The following is an 18,127-nucleotide window of genomic DNA, read 5'->3' on the forward strand; positions in this document are numbered from 1 at the left end:
ATCCATTTACGTTTTTATTTACATTTCATTAAAAGAGGCATGTCCAGAATTATTTATTCTATATTCACTAATCAGTGTAAAAATCTTTATCGGCATTACACAGATCAAACCCTTCTTATATTTGCTGAGCAGATTGATGCATGTGTCCTCTTGAAGACTTGAAAAAGCAGTCATCAGTATGCACTGAGCATTTTTAAGTTCCTTTAGACAATAATTGTTTTGCCATATATAAACAAACCATATACAGGTCCTTCTCAAAATATTAGCATATTGTGATAAAGTTCATTATTTTCCATAATGTCATGATGAAAATTTAACATTCATATATTTTAGATTCATTGCACACTAACTGAAATATTTCAGGTCTTTTATTGTCTTAATACGGATGATTTTGGCATACAGCTCATGAAAACCCAAAATTCCTATCTCACAAAATTAGCATATCATTAAAAGGGTCTCTAAACGAGCTATGAACCTAATCATCTGAATCAACGAGTTAACTCTAAACACCTGCAAAAGATTCCTGAGGCCTTTAAAACTCCCAGCCTGGTTCATCACTCAAAACCCCAATCATGGGTAAGACTGCCGACCTGACTGCTGTCCAGAAGGCCACTATTGACACCCTCAAGCAAGAGGGTAAGACACAGAAAGACATTTCTGAACGAATAGGCTGTTCCCAGAGTGCTGTATCAAGGCACCTCAGTGGGAAGTCTGTGGGAAGGAAACAGTGTGGCAGAAAACGCTGCACAACGAGAAGAGGTGACCGGACCCTGAGGAAGATTGTGGAGAAGGGCCGATTCCAGACCTTGGGGGACCTGCGGAAGCAGTGGACTGAGTCTGGAGTAGAAACATCCAGAGCCACCGTGCACAGGCGTGTGCAGGAAATGGGCTACAGGTGCTGCCGCATTCCCCAGGTCAAGCCACTTTTGAACCAGAAACAGCGGCAGAAGCGCCTGACCTGGGCTACAGAGAAGCAGCACTGGACTGTTGCTCAGTGGTCCAAAGTACTTTTTTCGGATGAAAGCAAATTCTGCATGTCATTCAGAAATCAAGGTGCCAGAGTCTGGAGGAAGACTGGGGAGAAGGAAATGCCACAATGCCAGAAGTCCAGTGTCAAGTACCCACAGTCAGTGATGGTCTGGGGTGCCGTGTCAGCTGCTGGTGTTGGTCCACTGTGTTTTATCAAGGGCAGGGTCAATGCAGCTAGCTATCAGGAGATTTTGGAGCACTTCATGCTTCCATCTGCTGAAAAGCTTTATGGAGATGAAGATTTCATTTTTCAGCACGACCTGGCACCTGCTCACAGTGCCAAAACCACTGGTAAATGGTTTACTGACCATGGTATCACTGTGCTCAATTGGCCTGCCAACTCTCCTCACCTGAACCCCATAGAGAATCTGTGGGATATTGTGAAGAGAACGTTGAGAGACTCAAGACCCAACACTCTGGATGAGCTAAAGGCCGCTATCGAAGCATCCTGGGCCTCCATAAGACCTCAGCAGTGCCACAGGCTGATTGCCTCCATGCCACGCCGCATTGAAGCAGTCATTTCTGCAAAAGGATTCCCAACCAAGTATTGAGTGCATAACTGTACATGATTATTTGAAGGTTGACGTTTTTTGTATTAAAAACACTTTTCTTTTATTGGTCGGATGAAATATGCTAATTTTGTGAGATAGGAATTTTGGGTTTTCATGAGCTGTATGCCACAATCATCCGTATTAAGACAATAAAAGACCTGAAATATTTCAGTTAGTGTGCAATGAATCTAAAATATATGAATGTTAAATTTTCATCATTACATTATGGAAAATAATGAACTTTATCACAATATGCTAATATTTTGAGAAGGACCAGTAGAACTGAATTGAGTAGAGAAACGAGGGGTTTCTCTAGGGACAAATAAAAACTACCTCCAGAGACCCTTACAGGTTTGTCTTTACCTGTCCATCATGTATGACATTTATCATTCCATTTCTGTCCTCCTCTCCAAATAAAAACACCTTGGCCCCTCCGGGCACAGTCAGCTGTCCTGGGCCCCAAGCCATGTAAGGAGCTCGCACACGCATGTATCGGGACACCCTAACATATAAGACACACACACACACACACACGATTGCTTTATGATGTTATTTGGTTCTGAAGAGGTATTACCCTCACAGCTCAGATTAATATTTCTGCAGGATGATGGGAAAACGTACTGAGCTTCATCTGTCTTGGGTTCATAGAAACCAGGTTTCTGTGTAGAAAGCAGAGTTACACCATTGACTGACTGACTGACTGACTGACTGAAGTGTCTTCTGATTTAAAGATTTACCTGGTGTCTCAGAGGTTCAAAGCCTCCAAAATCATCATTAGGAAACATAGAAGAAATCACCTGTTGATCACAGCATCAAACAGTTAAAATACTCAATGAGTGTCCAAGTATTCGAACTTGATTAAAATCTCATTTCTAATTATCTGATATTTTCATAACTGTGAAATCATTTCACTACTTAATAGTCATTAAATACAGAATACATTTCTGTGGGGAACATGTGCTGTGAAACCTTTCACCCCTGAGAAGACCCAGTCAGTTGGTTTCAAGTGTCTACTGAACTTGCTTTTATTGTAATATTCTTAGGTATTCACAGTACTTCTAAAGTACTGTGAAAACAGAAAGTTTGGAGCCATTTATTATTTATATTTACCTTCCAGACAGTCAGATTGATATTTGGACCTTTAGGGTACTTTGGATGATTTTTCATTCATATTTAGTCCTGTAGCTCGATGTTCAATATGTACTATATCTTTTTCATCCCACATATAGTACCACTAGTTCAGCACCTCTCTGTTCTGCAGTGTTTCCCAATAAATCAACTGCTGTCATTGACTGGGTACACTCAGTTTTTCTCACTAAAGTCATTCTTTGTAGCTTCTGTTTGGCAGATGGCCACTCATACTAAGCTCGGATCTGCTGAAATGTATTCCTGTTAAAAGGGAGTTGTTCCTTTTCACTGTTGCCAAATGCTTGCCCAGGCTTGGCAGCAAAATAAATGACTTGATGCAATCAGCTGATGTGATTTATTCAAGTAGAAAAATTCAAGGAATGAGTCAGAGTTCTGTCCAAACATGCCAGACAGTTTGACAAAGAACTAATATTCAGTTGGATCTTTTGGCTTTTTGTTCTTACAAAGACACAACTTGTTCCCATGCCTTGAATCCAGAAAAGCACAATAACAGGTTTGCAGAATGAAATGGGACTGATGCATCTATTCTGATGACAGATTGTGTATATCTAACATTCCCCTAAGGGACACATCACCTTTGCTTTCCCCAGGAAGTCTTTTTGCTGCAGTTGCTCAATTTCCTGTTTCCTGGGACGAAACACCAACCCCTCTGGTACCAGCAGAGGATTCAGGACCTCCCTCCTCTGGTTTCAAAAGCACAAAGATGTGTTCTTACATCAGTATGTAAAATCATAACATACAAAGCACAGTTATTTAGGCCTACAGTTAAGTCCAAAATTATTCATACCCCTGGCAGAGTCAGTTTTTAAATCATTTCAATTCAAGTGAGAAGTTTGTTTCTGATAGAAAAAGGAGTATCAGCTTTTATAACAAATTTTTCAGTTTTTATTTACATTTTATTTAGAAAACCATTCTATTAGGTTGGAAGGCTTCCCTGCCATGCCCCTAATGCTTTGCTACCACCATAGACTCTCTGTCAGTTGTAAATCGGAACTCTGCCGCAGCCACTTCTAATAATTTATGATGAATTTATTTAAAAGTACATCAGACTTCTGAATCTTTGAAAAGAACGAAAACAGAAGTAATGAAATATTTGAATAGACTGCAAAGCTAGTCAAACATTGGTTGTTGAAGCTGCTTTGTACCACTACAAACTGACTGAGAATAGATTCCCAGAGCCTTGGAATTAGTATAGAGTATAGATGGAGCCAAATGACACAGATTTTCATTTTGACATATTTTGACACATATTGCCAAAATGTCAAAACACCAAATTTCCATGTTGATGATGCTGGGCTGTAACATATGTGAAAGATTTTCAGGGCCCTAGTTTTAGGATGGGATGTAGCCACACAGTATGAGCAACAAAAGTAAGCTGTGCTGTTTTTCTCTGCACAGTGAATGTGGAAGTAAAAGGATCGAGGAAAGCAATTTCCTCATTTATCTGCAGTGAATCACATATTAGTGCTGGCAAATGTATTATTATTGTTATTTATAATAATAATGAATTCTGGTTTGGTAACCTTCTGCTGACAGATTGAACAGCTGTTGTAAAACGGCTCCGGTTTGTAAAAAACAAGCTTTTCATAAAATATTTGAAACATTCTCTCCACTGTAGGCAGCTTTACTGGATATGTACATCAGTGTATCACATGTAGCTCACATCTTAGCATCTCTCATGTTTACATTTGTATTCAAAAATGACATCTAATCCTGATTCCAGAATGTTGCCAGCAGCTCTTTTTAATTCTACCTGTTGCTGCTGATTATGATCTGATGGGGCTTTAACCCTAGAGCTATGCTACATACCATGTTAGGTGTATTTCCTTATCATTGCTGCTATGTGACAAACAGTCTCTCAGCAAGGTTTAATCAAACCCAGCCAATGAGTCATTAGTTTGTACACTTTTTTCTCACAAGAGAAACCAATCCTCATTGTTCACTTTTAGGTAACATATGTAGGTCATGTTGCTTCAGTGAGACTGACAATGAAAATTTCCCCCACGAAAGTTTCAATAGTATGTTTCATGCCTCAGTCTGAAATAAAACTCACTTCAATGCTGTTCAAAGCCACCTCAATATTTCCCCCTCGTCCTTGTCCTCTCGCCTGAGTGGCTGACAGCAGGACGTCCATGGCTTGCTGCCATTGGCCCATCCGACAATACACAGCTGCTGCATTATATAATACCTGTGGGAAAAATTACAATAACAAATTTCAGTACCATCATTTAAATACATATTTATTCTTCTAGTCTGTGGTGTTCAGCATAATGTACAGCAGCAAATATCAATGATGTGATTACTCTACTAATATTTCTTTCCTGCTAAATTCACTTTGTGGTTTTGGAACAAAAACATCTATGCAAAGCAGTTCCAACCCCACAGGGAAATCTGTTCTGCAAACACTTTTATTGCAAAAGCAACTTGCATTTTCCAGCATCCATGAAGACAGCTGGATTAATGATTTTACCTAAACAGGACTTATCTAGTATGATCATTATGTACTATTCCACACTCAAATGTCATTGTTCGAAGTAAGGACTTTGCTCATAAGTAGACTCCTGTTTGAAACTGGAGCTTTTTCTGTGTGCATGTGAGGTTGCCTCTGCTTTTGCCCGAAGGCACCAACTCCACACCTGATTCACAGGAATGTGGGAGGACTGCTGACCAACGGCTTAAACAATAGTCCAGTTATTGGAGTGCCAGGTTTATCTCTCATCCACTGGGATGATTGGCACAACCTCCAAGAATTCTGACATAAAATCTTGGGAGTGTTGCCCAAGCTGTTTAGCATAGCAGACAACACAACACAACACAACACACACCATAGAAAACATACTCTTAACATACCAGGAGGTCTTTACTGCCCAGTGGAGCTTATCACTATCAGCCCCAGTGCTAAGAGAGGAACATCTGATAATGAATTGCACAATCTGTGTTCTTACTACTAAAAACAGGTGATTTAATTAGGACAAATACTGATTGCAGGGACACACTGTTGCATTGTCTATGGGTAGTTCCAGAATGCATTACCTGAACCATGTAAAATATGTGTATGCTGTCTGTCTTCTCCCAAGACCTTCAAAATGTGAGGCCAGAGTCAGAGTACCGGGCATGCAGTATTATGTGGTTTACTGAGACATGGATGCAGGATCATATCCCCGACTCCAGCGTCTCTCTGCTGGGCAGACAGAGATTTAAAGAGGAGTGGCAAATGTAAAGGAGGTGGACTGGCAGTACTTGTGAACAACAGATGGTGTAATCCAGGACATGTAACTGTGAAGTGTCATTTCTGCAGTCCAGATATTGAACTGTTAGCAGTAAGTTTTCGTCCATATTATTTACCCAGAGTGTTCACCAGTGTTATTTTGGCAACAGTTTACGTTCCACCTTCCGCTGTTGCCGACACTGCATGTGATGCCATCAGCTCAGTTGTTGCTAAGCTACAGACACAAAACCCCAATGCTTTTGTGGCAATTTCTGGTGATATTAACCATGCTTCACTCTCTGCTACACTTCCAACGTTTAAAGTTTCAACAGTTTGTCAGCTGCTCTACCAGAGAAAACAAAACATTGGATTTGTTTTATGCAAATGTCAAGGACTCATACATCTCTACAGCAAGACCTCCTCTAGGCAAATCAGATCACAATCTTGTTTTTCTCTGCTCGAAATATAAGCCCCTTGTTCAGAGGCAACCTGTAATAAAGAGGACTGTGAGAAAATGGTCACAGTAAGCTGAAGAAGCTCTGCAAGGTTGCTTTGAGGCTACAGACTGGGACGCACTGTGCCAGCCACATGGAGAGGACATCAATGCCATGACTGAGTGTGTAACCAACTATATAAACTTCTGTGTGGATAACATCAACCCCACCAGAACCGTGAGATGCTTCCCCAATAACAAACCTTGGATCACCAGTGACCTGAAGGACCTGCTTAACAAGAAAAAAAGAGCCTTCAGAGAGGGAGACAGAGAATTATTGAGGAGTTTACAGAAGCAACTTAAAGTCAAGATAAGAGACAGCAAGGAGGTGTACAAGAAGAAGCTGGAGAGCAAGCTCCAGCAAAACAATATCAGAGATGTGTGGACAGGGATGAAGAAGATCACAGGCTTCAAGCAGAAGGAAGATCAGACCGTTGGAGGTTTGGACAGAGCCAATGAACTGAACACATTCTTCAATAGGTGCAGTTCAGAAACAAGCTTCGCATCCTCCTCTCCTGCTCACAGCCAAACAGACATTCCACCCTCTTTTGACCCATAGGACCCACAGCTGTCCAGTAACACCTCAAATTTTTTATCTTCCACCTCAGCCCTAGACCCTTCTGCTTCTACATGTTTGCCTTCAACCATATCAGAAGATGCTGATGCTTCCTTTGCTTCCCCCTTCCACCTGTGTGTCTCAAGAAGTCAGGTGAAGATTCAACTGGAGAGACCGAACCAGAATAAGGCTGCAGGTCCAAATCATGTCAGCCCTAGAGTCCTGAAGGGCTGTGCAGAGCAGCTCTGTGGGATTCTGCAGCACCTCTTCAACCTTAGCCTGGCCAGGAAGAAGGTTTCGGTGTTGTGGAAGACCTCCTGTCTTGTTCCGGTACCAAAGAAAACTCATCCATCAGTCCTCAATGACTATAGACCTGTTGCCCTGACATCTCACATCATGAAGGTCCTAGAGAGACTCCTGTTGGCCCACCTGAGTAAGCAAACGGTAAACCATCAGGACTCCCTTCAGTTTGCTTAGCCAAGCCAGCAGCACTGTGAGGATCATTTTCTTTGATTTCTCCAGTGCATTTAACACAATTCAACCTGATTTGCTTTGTCAGAAACTCCAGAAGACTCAGGTGGGGGCCTCAACAATCTCCTGGATCAAAGACTACCTGACAAACAGACCACAGTTTGTGAGACTGAAGGGTTGTGAATCTAACCAGGTAGTCAGCAGCACAGGAGCACCACAGGGGACTGTACTCTCACCATTCCATTTCACTCTGTACACCTCAGACTTCCAGTACAAGACAGACTCCTGTCATCTGCTGAAATACTTGGATGATTCTGCAGTCATGGGGTGGATCAGAGATGGTCAAGAAGGAAGGTGGTGGACCGCTTTGTGGCATGGTGTGGAAACAATCATCTCATTTTGAAGGGAAATGAAAATGTTGTTGTAGCTCATATCATGCAGGTTTCTTCAAAGAGCTGTCGTAGATGCTGATGGCTGTGGGCAGGAAGGACCTCCTGTAGCGCTCCGTCTTACAGCAGATCTGAAGAAGCCTCTGACTGAAGACACTCTGTTGTTGTACAACAGTCTGATGAAGAGGATGTTCAGGGTTCTCTATAATGTTCTTCATTTTATGAAGAATCCTTCTTTGCACAATGATCTCCAGAGGTTCCAGAGGAGTCCCCAGAACAGAGCCAGCCTTCTTTATCAGCTTGTTGAGCATTTGTAAGTCCCTGGCTCTGATGCTGCTTCCCCAGCAGATGATGGCAGAAGAGATCACACTCTCCACAACAGACTTATAGAAGATATGCAGCATCTTGCTGCAAACACCAAAGGACCTAAGCTTCCTCAAGAAGTACAGTCTGCTCTGTCCCTTCTTGTAGATGGCTTCACAGTTGCATCTCCACTCTAGTCTGTTGTCCAGGTGAACACCGAGGTATTTATACTCCTCCACCACCTCCACCTCTTCTCCCATGATAGAAATAGTTTTTGACTTATTCCTGTTTCTCTTAAAATCTAAAATCATCTCCTTTGTTTTAGTCACATTCAAAATGAGATGATTGGTTCCACACCATGCCACAAAGTGGTCCACCACCTTCCTGAACTCAGCTTCTTGTCCATCTCTGATCCACCCCACGGCTGCAGAATCATTCGAGTATTTCTGCAGATGACAGGAGTCTGTCTTGTACTGGAAGTCTGAGGTGTACAGAGTGAAAAGGAATGGTGAGAGTACAGTCCCCTGTGGTGCTCCTGACTACCTGGTTAGACTCACAACCCTTCAGTCTCACAAACTGTGATCTGTTTGTCAGGTAGTCTTTGATCCAGGAGATTGTTGAGGCCTCCACCTGAGTCTTCTGGAGTTTCTGACAAAGCAAATCAGGTTGAATTGTATTAAATGCACTGGAGAAATCAAAGAACATGATCCTCACAGTGCTGCTGGCTTTGTCCAGATGACAGTGGGTTTTTTGAAGCAGGTGTATGGTGGCATCTTCAACTCCAACTCCACAGCGATAAGAAAACTGAAGGGGGTCCTGATAGTTTACTGTTTGCTTACTCAGGTGGGCCAACAGGAGTCTCTCTAGGACCTTCATGATGTGAGATGTCAGGGCAACAGGTCTATAGTCATTGAGGACTGATGGGTGAGTTTTCTTTGGTACCGGAACAAGACAGGAGGTCTTCCACAACACCGGAACCTTCTTCTGGGCCAGGCTAAGAAGAATCCCACAGAGCTGCTCTGCACAGGCCTTCAGGACTCTAGGGCTGACACCATCTGGACCTGCAGCCTTATTCCGATTCAGTCTCTCCAGTTGCATCGTCACCTGACTTCTTGAGACATACAGATGGAAGGGGGAAGCAAAGGGAGCATCAGCATCTTTTGATTTAGTTGAAGGCAAATATGTAGAAGCAGAAGAGTCCATGGCTGAGGTGGAAAATAAAACATTTGAGGTGTGACAGAAAAGCTTTGGGTCTGAGGAGGGTGGGATGTCTGTTTGGCTGTGAGCAGGAGAGGAGGATTCTGAGCTTGTTTCTGTCCAGACCTCCATCGGTCTGATCTTCCTTCTGCTTGAAACCTGTGATCTTCTTCATTCCTGTCCACACATCTCTGATATTGTTTTGCTGGAGCTTGCTCTCCAGCTTCTTCTTATACACCTCCTTGCTGTCTCTTATCTTGACTTTAAGTTGCTTCTGTAAACTCCTCAATAATTCTCTGTCTCCCTCTCTGAAGGCTCTTTTTTTCTTGTTAAGCAGGTCCTTCAGGTCACTGGCGATCCAAGGTTTGTTATTGGGGAAGCATCTCACGGTTCTGGTGGGGTTGATGTTATCCACACAGAGGTTTATATTACTTTTATTTTACTTACTCAGTTAGAAACTCAGTCATGGTATTGATGTCCTCTCCATATGGCTTCCACAGTGCGTCCCAGTCTGTAGCCTCAAAGCAACCTTGCAGGGCTTCTTCAGCTTCCTGTGACCATTGTCTCACAGTTCTCTTTATTACAGGTTGCCTCTGAACAAGGGGCTTATATTTTGAGCAGAGAAAAACAAGATTGTGATCTGATTTGCCTAGAGGAGGTCTTGCTGTAGAGATGTTTGAGTCCTTGACATTTGCATAAAACAAATCCAAAGTTTTGTTTTCTCTTGTAGAGCAGCAGACAAACTGTTGAAACATTGGAAGTGTATGTTGAAAACTAAAGGAAAAAACATCTAGCAGTAATTTGTACAATGAGTGTTAATAAGAAGAACTATACTGCCCCCTGGTGGCTCTGCAAAAAGGTGTAACTGCTGTTCAAGTCGGTGATACAATAAAGATAGGAGCGACATGTCGCGTTGAAATGTATTCCCCACCAATAATGGTGGGGAATACATTTCAAGTGAGTTTCAACAATATTTGAAGGCTCAAGGGATCCACCATGAGATGACTGTACCTCATTCACCACAGCAAAATGGTGTTGTAGAAAGTAAAAATAGGACACTGGTTGAAGCAGCTAGAACCAGGTTCTTACATGCTAACTTACCAAAGATGTACTGGGCTGAAGCTGTAGCAACCGCTGCCTACATACAGAACAGGCTGCCCACATTTGCTCTTAAGAAAGAGACACCCTACCAAATATGGTGTGGGAAAAAAAACTGACATGAGCCACTTAAGAGTGTTTGGTTGTGTGGCTTATGCACATGTTCCAGATGCAGAAAGACGAAAACTAGACAAGAAAGCTGTAAAGCTTAGATTTTGTGGGATATGCAAACAATGCAAAGGGCTATCATCTGTTTGATGAAGAGAAGAGGAGAACTCTGATTCGAAAGGATGTCATCTTCAGTGAGTCAAACTTTGACTGGAAACAGGAGGTGAATGTTTCCTGTTCAGAGAAAGAGGGGGTCACCTTCATAGAAGAAAAGGAAACAACAGCTAATGATGTCACTGTCGATAATGCTGTTAAAAATGGAAACAGAATCAGAAGGGCTCCAAAGAGATATGGATATGATGAGTTTGCAGACATGGTGACTGTTGATCATTCTGCTAATGTGTGCTGTGTAACAGAACCAAGCACACTGAAAGAAGCATTAAGGAGGCCAAATGAAAAAGAATGGGAAGAAGCAGCAGATTTGGAATATGAGTCACTGCTAGAAAATGAGACGTGGGACTTAGTGGAGTTACCAAAGGACAGAGAGGTTGTAGGGTCAAGATGGGTGTTCAAAGTCAAGCATCAAAGTGATGGAGAAGTGGAAAGATACAAATGCAGACTGGTTGCCAAAGGTTTTTCACTGCTGTATGGTGCTGACTACGATGAAACATTTTCACCTGTTGTACGTTTTAGCTCAGTTTGTACATTACTGTCCTTTGCAATCCAGAATAACCTCCATGCACATCAAATGGATGTTGTCGCTGCCTTCCTAAATGGACATCTTGATGAAGAAATTGACATGGAACAACCAGAGGGATATATCAAACCAGGTCAGGAACATCTTGTGTGCAAGCTGAAGAAATCGATCTATGGACTAAAACAAGTCTCCACGTTGTTGGAACAAGGAGTTCACAAACTTCATGAAGGATCTAACAGAGCACCTCAGATCCTTGTGTTTTTGTGTGAAGTTCGCAGGTGCTGGAGATAATGGCGGTGAATGTGGATTATCTGGTGCTGATTACAGTCAGCTGAAAGCATGCATGAGTTAAAACTAGCTCTTCTGGAGCACTACAAAATGAAGGACATGGGTGAGGCCTCTTATATATTCTGCATCTCTGTTGTTCAAGACAAAGCAGAAAAACTGCATCTTTCTTCATCAGAAACAGTACATTGAAACCATTCTTCACAAGTATGGGATGGATAAAGCAAACCCCCTGCTGACATCAGTGTCAAGCTGAAAAAAGATAATGGTGTTAGTAATCCTGTGAGTCCAAGTATTTACCAGTCCATGGTAGGAAGTGTGCTGTATGCTGCAATGACAATAAGGCCAGACATAGCACAAGCAGTGAGCACTGTGTCAAAGTTTAATGCAAATCCAAATGCCGCACATCTGACAGCAGTGAAGAGAATTCTTCGGTACTTAAAGGGCACCGCAAACCTTGCTCTTAAGTATGACTGTTCAGGAAATAAAAATTTGGTTGGCTTCTCTGATAATGACTGGGCTGGAGATCAGGATGACCGCCGTTCAACAACAGGCAACATATTTCTATTGAGTGGAGGGGCAGTGAGCTGGCTAAGCAAGAAACAAACAACAGTTGCATTCTCAACAGCAGAAGCTCAGTATGTTGCTCTCAGTCAGGGAGCTCAAGAGGCTCCTTGGCTGAGAAGGTTACTGAGTGATCTCAGTACGAACATTATACCTAAAATGATTCTGGAGGACAATCAAGGACCCATCGCAATAGCGAAGAATCCAGTGGACCATTCAAGAACCAAGCACATAGACATTCACTATCATTATATTCGTGAGTGTCAAATATTCAATTCAATTCAAAAATACTTTATTAATCCCAAAGAGAAATTAAATGTTGTTGTAGCTCATTATATATTGTATTATATTATATATATTATTACTAGCTCATGTGTGCAGAATGGTGAGATTAAGTTGCAATATTGTCCAACAGATGATATGAAGACAGATATTCTGACAAAGTCACTTGCAAGACAGAAGTTTGAGTATCTTAGAAGAGAGATTGGACTTCATCCAATATAACTCTGTTATACAATGTTCTGCTAAGTTGTGACATAAAATGGGTAGTATTTTCTGTTAAACATAGAAAAACAGTGATAAAGAAATATAAGGGGCTAAAATTATTTCTGTAAGTGTTTAAATTAAGTTTATTACTTCGTTACTCCCAGGTGTCTTAAAACTATTGTAACAATTAAGTGGGGGTGTTGAAAACTAAAGGAAAAAACATTAAGCAGTAATTTGTACAATGAGTGTTAATACGAAGAACTATACTGCCCCCTGGTGGCTCTGCAAAAAGGTGTAACTGCTGTTCTGGTCGGTGATACAATAAAGACAGGAGCGACATGTTCTGACAGCGTCTATTTTTATCAGTGTAGCAGAGAGTGAAGTATGGTTAAAATCACCAGAAATTGCTTTTGTGGCCTGAAATTGCCACAAAAGCAATTTAGGAAAAATCCTCCCAGCTGCGCAGCATCCGACACTGGAGAGGACAGTCGTCCAAAAAACTGTATCCACCACAAGAGGAAGAGCTCCCAAAAAAGAATCAGAATCAGCTTTATTGCCAAGTTCGTACATACAAACAAGGAATTTGACTCCGGTACACTTTGCTCTCTGTATATATCTTTATGTCCTTAAATATACATATATACAAAGGTGCATTTGCAACATCTGCATGCTGTTGTTTGGTACTCTGTTAAATGTTCAACAGAGAAACAGCCTGGAGGAAGAAACTGTCTCTGTGGCGGCTGGTTTTAGTAAACAGTGCTCTGTAGTGACGGCCTGAAGGTAAAACTCTAAACAGTTTATGTGCAGGGTGTGTCTCTAAACAAGGGGCTGAGATTTTAGCAGCTCTTTTCCTGACCCAAGTCCTGGATAGAGGGAAGGTCAGTCCTGATTATTCGTTGCAGTCTGGACTGTCCGTGTTTTTACAGGTGAGAAGAAGCAGCTCGTCCATTTTGTTACTTAGAGAGCAGACATTTGCCAGATGGGCTGAAGGCAGTGGTGGACGAGTCCAATGAGGTGCAGTGATTTGTGTACAGAGAGAAGAGGAGTGGGGATAGAACACACCTCTGGGGGTCACCAGTACTTATTGATCTGGTGCGGGAGAAGATGCTCCCCAGTCTCACTTGTTGCTGTCGGTCTGTCAGGAAGCTGTTGATCCACTGACAGGTGGAGGCTGGGACGTTGAGCTGTATGAGCTTCTGGTGGAGGATGTCTGGTATGATGGTGTTGAAGGTGGAGCTGAAGTCTACAAACAGGATCCTGGCGTACGTCCCTGGGTGGTCGAGGTGTTGCAGGATGAAGTGTAGACCTATGTTAACAGCATCATCTGCCGACCTGTTTGCTCGGTAAGCAAACTGCAGGGGGTCCAGCAGGAGGCCTGTGATGTCTTTCAGGTGCTTCAACACCAGCCGCTCAAAGGACTTCATGACCACAGATGTCAGGGCTACAGGCCTGTAGTCATTTAATCCTAGGATGGTGGGTTTCTTGGGAACCGGGATGATGGTGGATCGTTTGAGGCAGGAGGGGACCTCACATTTCTCCAGTGACTTGTTGAAGATCCTTGTGAAGATCGGAGCAAGTTGATGTGCGCAGGCTTTCAGGCATGATGGGGAGACGTTATCAGGTCCTCCAGCTTTCTTTGTTTTCATGCGCTGAAAGAGCTTATTTACATCTTCCTCGGAGATCTTTAGTGCAGGCAGAGGATCTGAAGGTAGGGGGTTGGTAGCTTTATGGGAAGAACTTGTTCCTGAATGGGATGTGGAGGAGATGATGATTTGAGGTGTGAACGGCTTCTTGTCATGTCTGCAGTAGAAGCCATTCAGACGGTTGGCCAGGAGACGACTCTGTTCAGGATGGGTGGAGGGGCTCTTGTAGGCAGTCAGGTTTCTCAGACCAGTCCATACAGCTGAAGTGTCACCAGTAGAAAGGATGTTCTTCAGCTTCTCACTGTAGCTTCTCTTAGCTGTTTTGATCTCCTTTGTTAGTCTGTTCCTGGCCTGCCTGTACCGCGCCCAATCTCCACTGCTGTGAGCTTCTTCCTTTTCCCTGCGCAGATTCCTGAGGTGTGGAGTAAACCATGGCTTATTGTTCCCAAAGGTGCAGAAGGTCTTGGTCTGCACACACATGTCCTCACAGAAACTGATGTATGATGTCACCACATCAGTTAGTTGGTTTAAGTCAGTGGCTGAAGTTTCAAAAACAGTCCAGTCTGTGCATTCAAAGCAGGCCTGTAGCGTCTGCTTTGATTCCTCAGTCCACTTCTTAACAGTGTGAACCTTGGGTTTGGAAGCTCTTAGTCTCTGTCTGTAGGTTGGGATGAGGAGGATTAGATAATGATCTGAAAAACCCAGAGTAGCCCTGGTAACAGCATGATATGAGTCCTTTAAAGCTGTGTAACAATGGTCCAGTGTGTTTTTGTCTCTGGTGGGACACTTAATATGCTGTCTGTATTTGGGGAGTTCATGGGAGAGGTTTGCTCTGTTAAAATCTCCCAGTATTATGATGAAAGAGTTCGTGTATTTTTTCTCCACGTCTGTAATCATCTCAGCAAGATGTTTTTCAGCAGCAGAAGTTCAGCCATGCAGTGGAAAATATGAGGCAATTATTATAAACGAGGAAAACTCTCTCGGTGAATAAAACGGTTTACAGTTTATGGAAAATGACTCCAGATCAGGACTAGATGTTTTTTCCAGCACTTTTACGTCTCTGCATCAACCTTCATTTATATAAAAGCAGATTCTGCCTCCTCGCTTCTTCCCCGATAGCTCCACGCTGCGATCCGCTCTGAGCAGCTGGAAGTCCGGCATCAGCAGTTCTCGGTCCGGGATGTTTTCACTCAGCCATGTCTCGGTGAAGCAGAGAACCACTGATCCACGGAGGTCCGTGTTTTTACAGGTGAGAAGAAGCAGCTCGTCCATCTTGTTGTTGAGAGAGCGGACATTTCCCAGATGGGCTGAAGGCAGTGGTGTACGAAGTCCTCTTTTGTGGAGCTTTACCAGCACGGTTTCCCCTCCGACGCTTTCAGCGCAGGATCCCATAGAGAGCCGCAACTCCGCTTGCCAGAAGCTCAGTGAAGCTCGGATTGATGAAAGATGGTAAAAAAAAAACCAAGAGATGACTCTCTGATGTTGAGAAGTTCCTCTCTGCTGAATGAGACCACAGTAATGTGGCTCGAAAAACATAAAAACACACAAAATACAATAAAAACACACAAAATACAAAATGAAAGAGAGAGCGAAGCTCAGAGGCTGCCATCGTCGGCGCCATCTTGCTGGTTTGTATCAATCAGAATCAATCAGAATGAAAAGTAACAGAGCTACTCCAACCTGCTGCCACCTTGAGCGGCGCAATTCAAGTATTTAGGTAGAGGTTAGGCCATAGAAATGAATTGAAAATGAATGGAAGTCAATGCAAAGTCCCTGTAGAGATAGAAACATGTGAGGCTGATTTTCAAACCTGCCAACTGTAGAGTTTGTATCTCAGTCCCAGCTGTCTGTAGTCAATGACAGCATTCCCTCTCATGTGCTTCTGCGCCCAGATACAGTCTGACAGAGCCTCCTCCAACCTGGACAGACACCAATGAAGCTGAGTACAGACACAGAGGAATGGATGAAGGATTGTTATCTGATATAAACAGACCACACCTGGCTGGGGAACCCTGTAACCCTGGCAGTTGACACTGTAGTCTGTACTGTGAAGCAGACTACAGTGGCTTGAAATAATTCACCTTGAACTTTTCTACATTCAGTCACACTACATCAACTACTTCAATTTATCTTATTAGGAGTTTAAGTATGGAAAATGCATTTTTTTCTTATTCAAAAAAAATGTAGAACATGTGTGTTATATATTCACCTCCTTTACTCACACAGCAAACAGGTCAGAGAAGTTGTTCTGAAGTTTAAAGGAGGGTTAGGTTATTAAACAATATTCCAAGCTTCAGACACGTCACAGAGCTCTTTTTAATGCACCCTCTGAAAACGGAGAAAAGATCAACCAACTACAGACCTACCAAGATATGGCCTACCACCTAAACTTACTGTCTGGGCTAGAGGGGCATTATTCTGGGAAGCCAAGAGGCCCACAGTAACTCTGGAGCAGATGCAGAGATTCACAGCTCAGATGGGAGGATTTGTTGACAAGTATGAACTGGGTTAGGGTTAAAAGAGAGACTAGAAAGTTACTATTGAAAGAAAGACTTGAAAAATCTTACTGGCAGGTTGCCTCAAGCCATCAGAGGACACAGCAGACTTGTGCAAGAGGGTACTCTGATCAACCTAACAACGACCAGCAGAATCCTAAACACATCCTAAATATCCAGCCAATGGAATCATTTGGATCAATGTATATTATATCCAGAGCTACATCCTACAGATATGTGGTAAGACTTGAAAATTGATATTCTCCTATGCTCTTCATCCAGTTTGACTTAGCTTGAACGTTTTTGCAAAGATTATGGGCAAAAAAATTTGTATTGACTCAGGGGTCTCAATACATATACTCTCATATTTCATTAGTAAAAAAAAAAAGAAAAACATTAATAATATTTATGATCTACTTTGTGTTAGTCTTATCACATAAAATGCAAATAAAAACACTGAAGTCTGTGGTCATAACATTATAAAATGTGAAAAAGCTCAGCCGAATTAATTCTTCAGCAAGACACAAATAACTCTGCAAGTCAACTTAGTTTTTCTGAGCCAGATGTGCAGGTTAATGTAAAATGAATGGATCAGGAATCAAATAATCAATTACAATCGTGAAAAGAAGCAAGCTCAAGCTGGCAAATATATAAATAGAAAGCCATCACTAAAGCAGTAGCAGATTATTAAATTAATCTGCTGCTGGTGTGTCCTGTTATTGAGTGATGAGTGTAAGTTTTCTTTCAGGCTAAATGTAATTGCTCTTAACAAGGAATAAAGTTAAAAGCCATTCAGTTCAGGAAGTTGTGTTACTGTAAATGTCTTGGTTTAGTTTCTGTCATCCTGACATCATATGCAGTAATGAAGCCAGCCATACAGATGCTGTTTTCAAAGTCTGAAGAGACCTACCTGTCAATCTGCATCATCACGGCCGCTCTCTGGAAGAAGGCAACAGCAAGCCGCTCATCCTTAGCAATGGTGAGGTCTAACGCCTAGACATAATAGATGGAACAAAACACATTAGTTTAGACTTCTTTTAATTTCCTTTCACCTTTCCATATGATGTCTACCAGATTCAATGGGGCATATTCTATGTCACAGCATAGCTTTTAGGTTGTTGAGTAACACTATCTGTGCTATGCTCATTGATTGTTTGGCTAATAAATGTTTGTTATCCAGCAAACTACCGTTCGCTTTCTTACAAGAGATGTAAGATGTATCAACAATGTAGAACATGAGAAACATCTTGTATCCCGATATAGCATATATAGTTTTTATCAACTACTGTTGTTTTCCCTATCAGTCGTGTGTCTCTTATGTTTCATATCTTTTAATATTGCCGATGACAAATGATATGTACTTGTCTGGGTTGTATTTCTAAGTACTCGACGCTGCCTGCAACAT

At 42.2% G+C, this 18,127-nt stretch overlaps 1 protein-coding gene across 2 annotated transcripts in view; it reads right to left on the reverse strand.

Moving 5' to 3' along the window:
- The window catches only part of noxa1 (NADPH oxidase activator 1), a 32,152-nt gene that overhangs the window by 12,634 nt on the left and 1,391 nt on the right, over positions 1–18,127 (reverse strand). For both annotated transcript variants that reach the window (XM_047381228.1, XM_047381229.1), the window contains exons 3-9: positions 17,633–17,715; positions 16,038–16,146; positions 4,783–4,917; positions 3,305–3,412; positions 2,318–2,377; positions 2,202–2,239; positions 1,944–2,082 (exon numbers count right to left, since the gene is read on the reverse strand). In XM_047381228.1, coding sequence (XP_047237184.1) covers positions 1,944–2,082; positions 2,202–2,239; positions 2,318–2,377; positions 3,305–3,412; positions 4,783–4,917; positions 16,038–16,146; positions 17,633–17,715 — 672 coding nt within the window. The remainder of the gene's footprint in view (positions 1–1,943; positions 2,083–2,201; positions 2,240–2,317; positions 2,378–3,304; positions 3,413–4,782; positions 4,918–16,037; positions 16,147–17,632; positions 17,716–18,127) is intronic.

Source organism: Girardinichthys multiradiatus, chromosome 12 (genome assembly GCF_021462225.1).
Source record: "Girardinichthys multiradiatus isolate DD_20200921_A chromosome 12, DD_fGirMul_XY1, whole genome shotgun sequence".
Taxonomy (NCBI): Eukaryota; Metazoa; Chordata; class Actinopteri; order Cyprinodontiformes; family Goodeidae; genus Girardinichthys; species Girardinichthys multiradiatus.